This window comes from Microcaecilia unicolor, chromosome 4 (assembly GCF_901765095.1).
Source record: "Microcaecilia unicolor chromosome 4, aMicUni1.1, whole genome shotgun sequence".
NCBI lineage: Eukaryota > Metazoa > Chordata > Amphibia > Gymnophiona > Siphonopidae > Microcaecilia > Microcaecilia unicolor.
Window position 1 is genome coordinate 361,083,843 of NC_044034.1, and position 14,809 is coordinate 361,098,651.

Sequence of the window (14,809 nt, forward strand, 5' to 3'; positions counted from 1 at the left end):
TGAGGCCCCCACCTCAGTTGGCCTAATGTTAGGGCCACCACTGCTATACATTATTCCATTAGTTCAAGGCTAAGCAAAAATTGTATTAAGACTCAACTCTGTCCCCTGCAGGATGGGCTTATCACATACTTGGCTCCGTGTTCTTGTCCCTGACATCTGTAGAAGATATATTTGTGGCTTTTTAAATTGAAATTTCAATTTAAGTACAAACAGAAGCACTCAGAAATATAAAGTCCACATCACGGAAGGATGAACTGTACTGATGCGGCAGAAAAACATATGAAAAAAGAAAATGCAATCAATAAGAAAATTCTAAACAACATCATTCTTCCTGAATTTATCCTAAGGCGATCTTAAATACAATTACCACCGTAACTTCCCTATCTAACAAGAAGCTTTCTAGCTGATCTGGTTGAAAGAAGACGAATCGAGTATCAGGAAAAGAAATTAAACATTTGGAGGGGAACTTTAAAAAGAACGTTGTGCCTGGAGCCAAAACCCTTGACTAAAACTGAAAAACTATTTTCACCTAGCTTGAGTTGCTCTAGAAACTACTACTACTACTACTACTACTTAACATTTCTAAAGCGCTACTAGGGTTATGCAGCGCTGTACAATTTAACATGGAAGGACAGTCCCTGCTCGAAGAGCTTACAAACATCAGGAAATATCTGAAGCTTACCTCCACAAAAAAAAGGGAAATCTTTTTTTTCCTAAAATAAGCTCTCAAAGCCATAACTTTTTCTATATCCAGGGCAAAAGAAACCAGCAGGGTAGAGCGTTGAATCATATCATCTTGCAAGCTCTCCGTCATATTAGGTTGGGATGACAGAACATCACGCTCGTCCCCGTGCTGAGATTCCAGTACTCTGTTTGGCAAATAACATTTAGAAATCAAAACAGTAACATAGGCAGGCTGCACACCCTCTCGCCCCCTCCCCCTCGCTCTTCCCCTTAACGCACTCACAGATGAAGCAGGAGACAGATTTTCTTTTTGGGAATAAATGGCCACAGCTTTATTGAAAACACATTAAACAATCCCTAGGGAGCACCCGAGCCTTGCGCTTGACGTTGCAGTTGCTTCTGCCCTCCGCCGTGCCTTTCCAGCTAGAGAGCCTGCATCACCGCCCCACGTGTCGGCCAGCCACGACTCCACCCCCAGCGTGGCTGAGCGTCCGTCTGCTTGGGACTGCACTCCCCGACAGTCTCCCCTCGTCTCGTCAGCAGCTTTTATGCGGTGCAGAGGGACACAAACTGAGGCTCCTCCCTCCTCCGGCCTCCCCACCAATGACGGGCCGGGTCCCCCGCGACGTCATCCAGGCAAGTGGGGAAGCCGGAAGGGAAGAGGAGCTCGGCCAGGATGCTGCCGTGTGGCAGCCGCCATGTTACGTGCGGCTGCTAGGCAGGCACCTCGCCAGCCTTCTCAATCAGCATTAGGCAAAACCAATACTTCCTTGAAATATTTCCTGAACAAAGATCTCAGCAGATAATGAAGGACAAACTGGAACATTTACGAGTCTCGGATTAGAGGATCTCAAATGATTCTCCACAACCTCAAGTTGCTTATGCAGGTGTGGGCTATCCTTAATATTGGAAACGCCAACCTGTTGAGCAACACCTAACCAAGGGGCCATTTTACTAAGCAGCGTAGGTGTCTACGCGTGTGCCCAACTCACGTCAATTTTGAGTTGCCACCCAGCTACCTCGTGGCCCTTGCGGTAATTTCATTTTTGATGCGCATCCGCTATGCACGCCGGAAAATAATTTCTATTTTCTGGCGTGTGGCAGAAACTGGGCCGTAATCGTCATTCTACACGCATAGATGATTACTGCACGGTTACCGTGTGAGACCTTACCGCTAAGTCTATGGCTGGTGGTAAGGTCTCGGATCCAAAACGGACGCGCGGCAATTTTTATTTTGACGCACATCCATTTTTGGCAAAAATTTTAAAACGGCCTTTTTTGCAGGCGCCCTGAAAAATGGATCTGCGCGTGCCCAAAACACGCACCTACACTAGCACAGCCCATTTTTCGACGCACCTTAGTAAAATGGCCCCTTTCTTTAAAGAAACATCAAGAGAAAATATGTTGTGTTCAACAATTCTAGAGACAATAGTCTGGGGAAAAATCACACACTTGCTGTACTGGTCCTTGAAGCAGTGCTTCAGTTTTCTTCACAATCTTCCAAACATCCGATAACGATACTTGCGAAGGACCAGTATCTAATACCGGTACTTCTTTAGGCAATATCACAGGGGTAATCACACTACCTTTAGGGAGAAAAAGCGTTCTGGGATAAACCCCCTGCAGGGGAAAGATGAGGTGGCTCAGAGGTCTGCCTACCCCCCGAACTTAAAGAAGCACCCAAGTCTCCTCCAGAAATCAAAGAGGAGGGAAGGTCTTTACTCACAGGTTCAGATGTCATAAGAACATAAGAGTAGCCATACTGGGTCAGACCAATGGTCCATCTAGCCCAGTATCCTGTTTTCCAAACAGTGGCCAAGCCAGGTCACAAGTACCTGGCAGAAACCCAAATTGTGGCAAAATTCCCTGTAGAACCCCAAAGAATAGCAAGATTCTGGAATCCTAAAGTGTGACAAGATTCCATGCAGAATCTCAGAGTAGCAACATTCCAGGTAGAACCCCAAAGAATAGCAAGATTCTGGAATCCTAAAGAGTGACAACATTCCATGCAGAATCTCAAAGAGTAGCAACATTCCATGTAGAACCCCAAAGAATAGCAAGATTCTGGAATCCTAAAGTGTGACAAGATTCCATGCAGAATCTCAGAGTAGCAACATTCCAGGTAGAACCCCAAAGAATAGCAAGATTCTGGAGTCCTAAAGAGTGACAAGATTCCATGTAGAACCCCAGAGAATAGCAAGATTCTGGAATCCTAAAGAGTGACAAGATTCCAGGCAGAATCTCAAAGAGTAGCAACATTTCATACTACAAATCCCAGGGCAAGCAGTTACTTCCCATGTCTGTCTCAATAGCAGACTATGGACTTTTCCTCCAGGAATTTGTCCAAGCCTTTTTTAAACCTAGATATGCTAACCGCTGTTACCATATCCTCCGGCAAAGAGTTGCAGAGCTTAACTATTCGTTGAGTGAAAAAATATTTCTTCCTATTTGTTTTAAAAGTATTTCCATGTAACTTCCTCGAGTGTCCCCTAGTCTTTGTACTTTTGGAACGAGTAAAAAATCAATTTACTTCAACTCCTTCTACACCACTCAGAATTTTGTAGACCTCAGTCATATCTCCCCTCATCCGTCTCCAGTGGCGTACCAAGGGGGGGGGCGGTGGGGGCACGCCGCTGGGGGGGGTGCCGTGCACCTGTTGGTTGGAGTCCGCTCGTTCCCTCCCTGCTGTTCCCTCTGCGCGGAACAGGTTACTTCCTGTTCCGGGGCAGAGGGAGCAGCAGGGAGGGAACGAGCGGACTCGGAGTTAACAGGCGCACGGCACCCCCCCCCCCCAGCAGCTAAAAATGCACCCGGGGGGGTCGCGCTGCACCCAGGGGGGGGTAGTTTCGCCGGAGGGGGGGCGCATCGGCAATCCGCCCCGGGTGTCAGCCAGGCTAGAAACGCCACTGTCCATCTCTTTTCCAAGCTGAAGAGCCCTAACCTCTTTAGCCTTTTCTCATATGAGAGGAGTTCCATGTCTTTCAATCGGGCCTGGCCATGCAGGAGTACTTACAGTTAGATGTTTAGTCTTTGCCTTGGCGTTTCCCCATTCCAAGATGTAACAACCAAAACAAATGTCAGAGTCCACTTGCAGAAATTCCTGACCCACCAGGACTCTGTACAGGATATAGGACAAAGTTAAGAGGGAATAGGCTTAGGAGTAACCTAAGGAAGTATTATTTCACAGAAAGGGTGGTGGAGGCATGGAATGGCCTCCCGGTGGAGGTGGTGGAGTCAAGGACTGTTCATGGGATAAGCATGTGGGATCGCTTAGGAACAGGAAGAATTAGGGGTTACAGAGGATGGACAGACTGGATGGGTCATATGGCCTTTATCTGCAGTCATGTTTCTATGTTTCTATTCCACCAATGCCTAAGAGCCAACCTCATCAGTGATGTCACAATGGCTCAATTGTCCTATTCTTGGCTTACTTTCCCCCCTTAGTGTGAAGAGTTTCAGTCTCTGGTAACCAGAGCTCATATTGTGATGTCATAATGGGAATAGGCTTAGGAGTAATCTAAGGAAGTATTATTTCACAGAAAGGGTGGTGGAGGCGTGGAATGGCCTCCTGGTGGAGGTGGTGGAGTCGAGGACTGTTCATGGGATAAGCATGTGGGATCGCTTAGGAACAGGAAGAATTAGGGGTTACAGAGGATGGGCAGACTGGATGGGTCAAATGGCTTTATCTGCAGTCATGTTTCTATGTTTCTATTCAACCAATGCCTAAGAGCCAACCTCATCAGTGATGTCACAATGGCTCAATTGTCCTATTCTTGGCTTACTTTCCCCCCTTAGTGTGAAGAGTTTCAGTCTCTGGTAACCAGAGCTCATATTGTGATGTCATAATGGGAATAGGCTTAGGAGTAACCTAAGGAAGTATTATTTCACAGAAAGGGTGGTGGAGTCGAGGACTGTTCCTGGGATAAGCATGTGGGATCGCTTAGGAACAGGAAGAATTAGGGGTTACAGAGGATGGGCAGACTGGAGGGGTCATAAGGCCTTTATCTGCCGTCATGTTTCTATGTTTCTATATGTTTATCACATACACCAACTGCTTAGGTCATTCTCACAAGCTGTCTGCGGCTGCTGTGAACCTTTTCCTCTGCCACAATCCGCCCAGGCAGAAACAGAAAGTTGCATCAGAGGGGAGCGGATTGCTACACAGGAAAAGGTTTGCGGCAACCGCAGGCAGCTTGTGAGAATGGCTACTATGCCAGGGCCCCTCTGAGAAAAGAAATGACTTTTAGCACTAGGAAGGTGAGGGGAAGGGAGAAGGAGATGGACTGTGGTGAGGAGAAAGGTAAGAGATGCCCCCCCCCCCCCCCCCCGAAGCTGTGGGGCCCAGTTTGTCTCCCCCTAACACCAGCCCTGCTTACTGTGGAACACAATGGCTTTCCTTAAATGGAATTATTTCTCTCATTCCAGTTGCCCACATACCAGTAAGCATTGCCCCACTGGCCGGATATGGGATAACAGAAGATGTGAATGTGTGGCAGAGAAAGAGTATCCGATGAACAGGCGCCAGGAAGGTAATAACACTAATGTCGTTTACCCCCTGTACTCTTTGGGCCTGTATGTATAAGAATGCCTATGTGAGAAGACCAAAAAGACCAACGGGAGGGGGGGCACTAGACCACCAGGTATGGGCTGAAGGTCCAGTGACCTCCAGCCCCCCATGTCAGTGTCTGTGGGTGTGTGGGGGCTTGGGGGGGCACTAGGCCACCAGGACCTTTTGGGGGGGCAGGGGTCCACTGGACCCCCAGAACTGCTGGTGGCGGCCTGGGCTGCTTGGTATGGACAGGGAGGGAGGAATAGCGCCTTAACCCTAATTCCAGCTCCGAGCTGGCATAGGGTTAAGGCGCAATTCCACTAGTACGATCAGAGCCCAGTGCTCTGATCATATGGATAGAATACCGAAGAGCTACATTTACATCTAATTTAAATCAGCTCTGCGGTATTCCCTGGTGAGCTCACACCAGACCCCTCCAATCATACCGTGCTGGTTAATGCGGGTGCTAGTTTAGCACTTGTGGCCTCTGGCGCCCGCATTTACCTTTGACCATCAGGGCGTTGGACAACAAGGCTAGTGCTGGGCAGATGTCTAGGGTCTGTGCCCGGAAAAATCAAGATCAGGTATACATATGTAGATCACATCATACCTCATGCTATGAGTGTATCTTGTTAGGCAGACTGGATGGAACATACAGGTCTTTATCTGTCGTCATCTACTTTGTTACTAAGTTCCCAGAACCAGCCCCAATAGTGCAACAACAGCCAATAGGCAAATTTACATGTGCGCCATATAAGAGGTAAATGTGTGCGGGTACATAGGCGCCCGGTATAAGAGGCTTGGAGAGGCTAAGCCTTCCCCCCTGCTGCAGCAGAATGGATCAGCTGTGGAGTCCAGCTGCTCTGAGGGGATTAAATTGTTGATTTACCTCCATCCTCACAGCAGGAGCTGCAGTGAAAGCCCTCTAGCAGTTGTAGAAATTGGTTTATGGTTTGTTTACCTTACTGCTGGGAAAGCAGGGGGGGTTGGTTGGAGGTGTCCTGGGTTGCCAGGGAGATATTTAACGAGGATGACTTCCTGACCTGCACTGAGGACAGATTAGATAGCAGCAGAACGGATACTGGGCCAGCATGATCAGAAAAAGTCACCAGACAACAAAGGTAGAAAAGATCATTTTATTTTCATTATAGTGTTTGGAATATGTCCACTTTGAGAATCAGGTGCTCAACATTAAAAGTTTATATTTATTTACTTATTTATGGCATTTTATCCCACATTAAACATGAATTAGGGTGTTTTGTGGCTCTACATGAGAATTGTGATGATATGATCCCTTGTTTCATATTGTTGACGGTCTGCATTTTCCGTATGGGTGGTATATTGGTGTATTAGGTTCTGCCCAGTGTAATATTTATGGTACAGTAAGGTTCTGAGTGTGTTTTTGCACAAAGTTGTGCATAGTGTTTTGCAGTTGAGCGATTGTGGTTAATATGCTTTGAGCAACCACTTTATTCTTTGACGTATGATACATAACTAATATCTAAAGTTAATAAAAGGTATTAATTATGACTTTTTATTTTTATTTTTTTCTGTGTGTTATCAGACGATTATGGATTTAAGCTGTACCCCTGGCCCCACCCCTAATCCCGCCCCCTTTAGCCTCCCCAAACAGTTGGGCCACCGACCGCCTATGTGCGGGTACATCACACCCCCATCTTTCCTTTGGCCAAACTCAGCCCCTGGGAATGCTTAGACACAGATCACTTAACATGAGGGGGGAACTTTCCAGGAGTGAACTCCAAACCCCTCTTTCTTGCCACACTCCTTTCTTATGGGAAGCAGGCCCCACTCCTGGGCCTTTCCTTCTCCTCTCTTATCCTTAAAGGACCAAGGTTCTGATGGGCTCCTGATGGAAAACTCATCACATGTCCCACTTCATCTTTACTAGGACTCCCCCCTATGGGAAGAAAGAAAGACGTAAGTACATAAGTATTGCCATACTGGGACAGACCAAAGGTCCATCAAGCCCAGCATCCTGTTTCCAACAGTGGCCAATCCAGGTCACAAATACCTGGCAAGATCCAAAAAAGTTCAAAATATTTTATACTGCTTATCCCAGAAATAGTGGATTTTCCCCCAGTCCATTTAATAATGGTCTATGGATTTTTCCTTTAGGAAGCCATCCAAACCTTTTTTAAACTCCGCTAAGCTAACCGCCCCTGCCACATTCTCTGGCAACGAATTCCAAAGTTTAATTACATGTTGAGTGAAGAAATATTTTCTCCGATTCGTTTTAAATTTACTACTTTGTAGCTTCAGCGCATGCCCCCTAGTCCTAGTATTTTTGGAAAGCGTAAACAGACGCTTCACATCTACCCGTTCAACTCCACTCATTATTTTATAGACCTCTATCATATGTCTCCTCAGCCGCCTTTTCTCCAAGCTGAAGAGCCCTAGCCGCTTTAGCCTTTCCTCATAGGGAAGTTGTCCCATCCCATTTATCGTTTTCGTCACCCTTCTCTGTATTTAGTAGGTTATTTACAGGAGAAGTGGATGTGTATAACTTTATAATTTAACAAACGCAATGAAGCTAAAAAGTAGTAAATTTTAAATAAATTGGAGAAAATATTTCTTCACTCAACGTGTAATTAAACTCTAGAATTCATTGCCAGAGAAAATAGTAAAAGTGGTGAGCTTAACAGGGTTTTAAAAAGGTTTGGATGGCTTCCTAAAGGAAAAGTCTATAGACCGTTATTAAAAATGACTTGGGGAAAATCCACTGCTTATTTCTGGGATAACCAGCATAAAATGTATTGTACAGTTTTGGGATCTTGCCAGGTTTATCTTCTTTAGTCAGTAGTTGCAGTTTTTTTTACCCCATAGGGCAGGTTGTGTGAGACAATTTTTGAGTGTCATTTATAGAATTCCTCCTTAGGTGTGTATAAATTGGAGACAGTTCATATTTAAAAGCATAATATAATTCCAGTAACCTTACTGGTCTTGGAGCAAGAGAGTATCTGTGGACTAAGAAACCTTTCAAGGATCAACAAATAACATTGTAATACAAGAACTTTCAGGACTCCAGAGTTCTGTATAGCTAAGATATCTGAAAGGGAAATGGGCTTGATATACTGCCTTTCTGAGGTTTTTTGCAACTACATTCAAAGCGGTTTACATATATTCAGGTACTTATTTTGTACCAGGGGCAATGGAGGGTTAAGTGACTTGCCCAGAGTCACAAGGAGCTGCAGTAGGAATCGAACCCAGTTCCCCAGAATCAGAGTTTGCTGTACTAACCCCTCACTACCTCTCTACCCTCATCTCCCCTTATGTTCCCACCCGAAACCTCCGTTCACAGGACAAATCCCTCCTCTCAGCACCCTTCTCCACCACTGCCAACTCCAGGCTCCGCCCATTCTGCCTCGCCTCACCCTATGCCTGGAACAACCTTCCTGAGCCCCTACGTCAAGCCCCCTCCCTGCCCATCTTCAAGTCTCTGCTTAAAGCCCACCTCTTCAATGCTGCCTTCGGCACCTAACTCTTACCTTCAGGATATCCGGACTGCCCCAAATTGACTGCCCCCATCGTATCGTCTACTCACTTGTCCTTTAGATTGTAAGCTCTTTGAGCAGGGCCTGTCCTTTTATGTTAAATTGTACAGCGCTGCATAACCCTAGTAGCGCTTTAGAAATGTTAAGTAGTAGTAGCAGTAGTACTAACCACTAGGCTACTCCTCCACTAGCAACATTCCATGTAAAAGCCTGCCCTTGCAGATCAGCAATGCGGCCGCGCAGGCTTCTGTTTCTGTGAGTCTGACGTCCTGCACATATGTGCAGGACGTCAGACTCACAGAAACAGAAGCCTGCGCGGCCGCGTTGCTGATCTGCAAAGGCAGGCTTCTACATGGAATGTTGCTAGTGGAATAGCAACATTCCATGTAGAATCTCAAATAGTAGCAACAGAATCTCAATAGTAGCAACATTCCATGTAGAATCTCAAACAGGGAAAGGGAAATGGGCTTGATATACCACCTTGCTGCGGTTTTTGCAACTACATTCAAAGTGGTTTACATATATTCAGGTACTTATTTTGTACCAGGGGCAATGGAGGGTTAAGTGACTTGCCCAGAGTCACAAGGAGCTGCAGTGGGAATCAAAGAAGAGAGCTATGAGGTTTCAACAGCTCCAGTACAACCAGGTCTTCATTGTGGGTCCTTTATGAGGTTTCAGAAACTACGAAAACTTCACTGATATAATGCAAGTCTAGTGGTCTACATTTAAACACAAATTCTAATCTCTCTCCTAATAGCACCTCATTTTCTTTCAACACCAGAAAAGTATACAGAATGTTCTTTTATCTTCACATTTGACCCGTCCTCTTTCCTCTCACCTTGCAGAATTAGCCATTTGTGGCACTTACATGGAGTTTGTTGAAGATTCCTGCCAATGTGTTTGTAGGCGCACCTGCCCCAGGAATCACATCCTTAACCCTGAAAACTGCACCTGTGAGTGCAGGGAAAGCCTGGACAGCTGCTTCCACAAACAGAAGATATTTCACCCCGACACCTGCAGGTACGTCCTTAACACCCCTCACTGTGAACTTAGGGCTCAGTGGTTGAGGTCAGTGGCGTAGCTACGTGGGGCCATGGGCCCCTGTAGATTTGGCCCTGGACCCCCTGCCGACAACCCTCGTTGCTGGCTGATCTGCAAGGCTTCGTTCTGTTTCTGTGAGTCTGCAGACTCACAGAAACAGAACGAAGCCTTGCGCTGGAAGAAGAGGACCTCGGCTGGCGGGGGTTGGGGTCCCCCAACAGCAAAGGTAGGCGATGCCGGCAGCGGAGGAGGGTTGGCGGTGGGAGGGGGGTTGAGACTCTTGGCAGGGTCGTCGGCGGGGGGGAGGTCAAAGTTGTTGGTGTTGGTGGTGGCGGTGGTGGGGGGTCGGTAATGGTGTGGCGGCTCGGCGCCGCCGGGGGGGGGGGGGGCTAAAATGTGCCTCCTCACCTTGGGCTCTAGACCCCCCTCCCACTGAAGTCTGGCTACGCCCCTGAGGTTAACTTCAGTAATCTTATATTTGGATCTTACGCACCATCATCATTATATTTGACTGCTTTAGACTATTGGTTTATTTCTGACTTCAGATTTTTACTGCTCAGGCACAAAGTCGGCGCAGTGAATGTTCTAAAAACTGCCAAAAATACAATGTGTGTGTTATTTAATACAGATCAGTTGAGCCTCCAAATAAGGGATCCTTTTACTAAGGTGTGCCGAAAAGTGACCTGCGCTGGTGTAGACGCTTGTATTGTGCGTACGCAGGTATTAGGTATTATTAGGAAAGGAATGGAAAACAAAAATTAGGATGTTATAATGCCTTTCTATTGCTCCATGGTGCGACCGCACCTCGAATATTGTGTTCAATTCTGGTCGCCGCAGCTCAAAAAAGATATAGTGGAATTAGAAAAGGTGCAGAGAAGGTGATGAAACCACCAGCCCCGCCTCCCACCACTGGTTCTGGCACAGACCGTATAAGTCTGCCCAGCACTATCCCCGCCTCCCAACCACCAGTCCCGCTTCCCACCACCGGCTCTGGCACAGACCGTATAAGTCTGCCCAGCACTATCCCCGCCTCCCAACCACCAGTCCCGCCTCCCACCACCGGCTCTGGCACAGACCGTATAAGTCTGCCCAGCACTGTCCCCACCTCCCAACCACCAGCTCTGGCACAGACCGTATAAGTCTGCCCAGCACTATCCCCGCCTCCCAACCACCAGTCCCGCCTCCCACCACCGGCTCTGGCACAGACCGTATAAGTCTGCCCAGCAATATACTCTTGAGCTGACAGTAAATATCCTTCAAGAAGGAAGAACTTGGAAAACTATTATGATTTCTTTGCTGAATCTCATTCTTGATTTTTTTTTTTGACAGCTGTGAAGACAGATGCCCGCTCCAGACCAAAACATGTTTGAATGGAAAGATGATGTGTGTAAGCACGAAGCATTTTCGGTGTCCACAGGAGAAACAAGATTCCTATGGGTCCCAAAACAGAGAGGAACCCTGATCTAGGACAAATTATGGATACTTCCCTGAAATTTTTCCTGAAAGTTTCCAAAGATTTTTTTTTCCCCTTTTCAATTATGAAGGTTTTACAAGAGCTTATACAGATTACAAACCCCCTCTTCTCGCTTTTCTGCTGGACCAGCTGAGTTCAGATTCTTGTAGTGGATAAAAAATATGCTCCAACTTCCCTCCTCAGACTGTACCCCCCCCCCCCCCGGACCTCCGAGAGGGGGGGCAGGGGGGACAGAATTCCCCGAGCCCGGGCCTCCAAAGGGGGCCCGGCGCCGCAGTCCCCTCCACCCTCCCCCCTCCATTCACCACCAGGCTGGGCTCCCCTGAATTCAAATCATAGCGCCTCACCTCAACCTCGCTCTGTGTGAAAGAAGCGCAGCAGCAGCGGCAGTCTGCAGATCGCCTCCCTTTGGGCCTTCCCTCCCTGTGTCCTGTCCTCGAGGGCGGGACACAGGGAGGGAAGGCCTGAAGGGAGGCGATCTGCAGACTGCCGCTGCTGCGCTTCTTTCACATGGAGCGAGGTCAAGGTGAGGCGCTATGATTTGAATTCATGGGGGGCCCGACCTGGTGGTGGGCGGAGGGGGGCAGCGACGACGATGATTACCTTGGGGGGGGCAGCAGGGGCAGGGCCCCAGGGGCGGCCTTGCCCTGGGCCCGGCCCAGTCTCTAGGCAGCCCTGACCCCCCCCCCTCTGCGCCCCCTTCAAGCTGGTGCCCTGCTAACATCACACACTGTCCCAACATTCGCTTATGTAAGGAGACAAGTAAGCTCTCAAACCTTTTTTAATCTCTCAAATTTGGTCTTAATACATCTGGGCTGCAAGAATCTTTACTGTGCTTTAACCATATTCATTGCATCAGCTGTGGGTTCCTAATACATATTGAGGTCTGTAATATGGAGTCTAGAAAGAACCACCGGTTGAAACACTCCCCTCATATAGGCCATTCCAGCAGAATCAGCTTATGCTGGGTGACAGTGAAACGCTACTTTTAAAATGATCGGTAACTGTGTGTAAATTGAAATTTGTAAAGTACATAAACAGAATCTTGAAAGGTACAGAAAGGGGTAAGAACAGCCATTACCATTTTGCCATTTATTTTCCATTTATCCCCCAGTCCAGTCTCGCTGGTGGTAATAAATAATTCTTGTTGCCTTGTGAGCTGTTCCTTGACAGAACAACGTAGCAACTCCCTTAGGGCATTATACATCTTTCTCACCAGTGGCATAGCCACGGATGGGCCAGGGCCCACCTAATTAGGGCTCAGGCCCACCCAACAGTAGCACACATTTAACGGTAGCTGGTGTGGATCCCAAGCTCCACCAGCTGAAGACTTCCACCTGATGGAAATGAAAACGCTACTCTCCATGATACCAGCACATGCTTAGTCTTCAGCGCATGCCTGCTGCAGACTGCCAAGGTGGAAAGAAGCGTTTTCCTGCCAGCTGAGATTTTTTTGGGGGTGGTGGTTGGGGGGGGGGGGGGAGAACACTTGGTGCCCACCCACTTCTTGCCTAGGCCCACCCAAAATCTGTTTTCTGGCTATGCCCCACACTCTTACATAATAAGAGGCAAACATCTAGTTACTGTTTTAGAAGTTTGAAAAAAGGCTTTCATCCCCAATTAGGTTATCAGTTTGAATTTCCGAATCGAAAAAGTATAAGTCCCCAATTTTTAAATATGCGGAAATGAAATACTTTCATATTCTCATGTCTGGAGGTTTTTAAACACTTTTTTTAATAGAAGTAAAATGTTTCCAAACTGATAAGAAAGACACCTCACAAAATATAACGTACCTATGAATTTCACATTATAGTATTTGAGTTTTAGATAGTCTTAAAAAAAAAAACTCCTAACCTGCTTCCTGCTTTGAAGCTTAGCTCAGCCACCAGTTGCCTCAACACTGCAGGGGAGACCTTGTCTGGGGTGGGGGTGGGGAACGATGGCAAACTAAGTAGTCAAGCAAGTTCATTGGGTGGATGCCCCCAGTCACTTTATAATAGACTTCACTCCATCTCCCTGTTCTTATCTTGTTTTCCCTCCTCGCTGTTGCTTTAGGATTTACATGTAATTATTCAACTTAAGAAAAGCCACAGTTCAGGTACAATAAGTAATTTCTTATCCCATGAGGTTTATAATCCAAAAGTCCTCATATGCTAAACTGCATTCGCAGGATTTCATGCACACCCCGTTACTCTCAATGGGGCTCTCAATGGGGGTATTTTATCATCCTCACTTTAATATTCCCCTATCTCTTGTTTGCCCTGTTTGTCTGTCCTAATTAGATTGTAAGCTCTGTCGAGCAGGGACTGTCTCTTCATGTTCAAGTGTACAGCACTGCGTACGCCTAGTAGCGCTATAGAAATGATAAGTAGTAGTAGTAAACCTACAACATGGTGCCTTGATTTAGATGGAAGACACCAAAGGAGTAGAGGATGACACATGACCTTCAAGTGTTTGATCCATAACTCCCTGCCTGAAGGTCATGTGTCATCCTCTACTCCTTTCGTGTCTTCCTTGGATTGTCGTAGAGGAATTTCTTGCTTCTCTTTTTTGACCTTGATTTAGATACCAATTCTATGATGGTTTCAGGGTGCACTTAAGAATACTAACATAAAGGCTTGTTTGTGTGCCAAATTTTAGGCAGGCACACTTACAGTAGGGTCATTAGGTGGTGTAATCATTAAGCTCATAGATTTGATATACTGCCTTTCTGTGGTACAACAAAAGCAATTTACGCTTATTATATACAGCTAATTTCTCTGTCTCTAGTGGGCCCCCAGGTGGAAAAATTAGGCTGGGGGCCCACTAGAGACAGAGAAACACAAAGGGGTCCTTGTATTAAGGAGCGCCGAAAAATAGCCTGTGCTGTTGTAGGCGAGTGTATTGGACACGCACAGGTCCTTTTTTTCAGCATGCCTACAAAACAAGGAATTTTTTTGCCAAAAATGGACATGTGGCAAAATAAAAATTGGCACGTGTCCATTGTGGGCCTGAGACCTTACCACCACCCATTGACTTAGCGGTAAGTTCTCACGCGTTAACCGGGCGGTAATCATCAGCACGCATACACTGCCAATTATCACCCGGTTAGTGCCACCTGGTAGAAAATCTCTCTATATAAAAGGCACCACCAACATTCTATGAAGCCTCCAGCCGGAAGTGTGAAGGGGGAGAGATATCCGGTTTCCCCATGAGTGTCTGCCCCACCCTCTCTGTAACACAAACAAAGCACGAAATCAAATCGCTCTCTGTAACAGTGAAGGACTCAGAGGGGGGAGGGGAGAGAGGACAGAGGGCAGGGACACACACACTCCCACGTGCACACAGAAGAAAACCTTGCTAGCTCCCGTTTCATTTGCATCAGAAACGGGGCTTTTTTACTAGTAAAAAATATTTTCTGCCACGTGTATCGGACATGCATAAAAAATGGAATTACCGCCCGAAGTACACGGTAGTTCCAAATTGACGTGCGTTGGTTGCACATAGGCGCCTACGCACCTTAGTAAAAGAGCCTCAAAGGGAGCAAAAGGGAGGCAGTAGTCAGATGCA

At 46.9% G+C, this 14,809-nt stretch overlaps 1 protein-coding gene across 1 annotated transcript in view; it reads left to right on the forward strand.

Annotated features, from left to right (window-relative positions):
* VEGFD (vascular endothelial growth factor D) overlaps window positions 1-11,441 on the forward strand; it is an 82,809-nt gene extending 71,368 nt beyond the window's left edge. Inside the window, exons 5-7 of the mRNA XM_030202322.1 lie at window positions 5,110-5,213; window positions 9,591-9,765; window positions 11,116-11,441. Of these exons, the coding sequence (XP_030058182.1) occupies window positions 5,110-5,213; window positions 9,591-9,765; window positions 11,116-11,248 (412 nt within the window). The 3' untranslated portion in view covers window positions 11,249-11,441. The remainder of the gene's footprint in view (window positions 1-5,109; window positions 5,214-9,590; window positions 9,766-11,115) is intronic.
* Window positions 11,442-14,809: the final 3,368 nt, after the last annotated feature.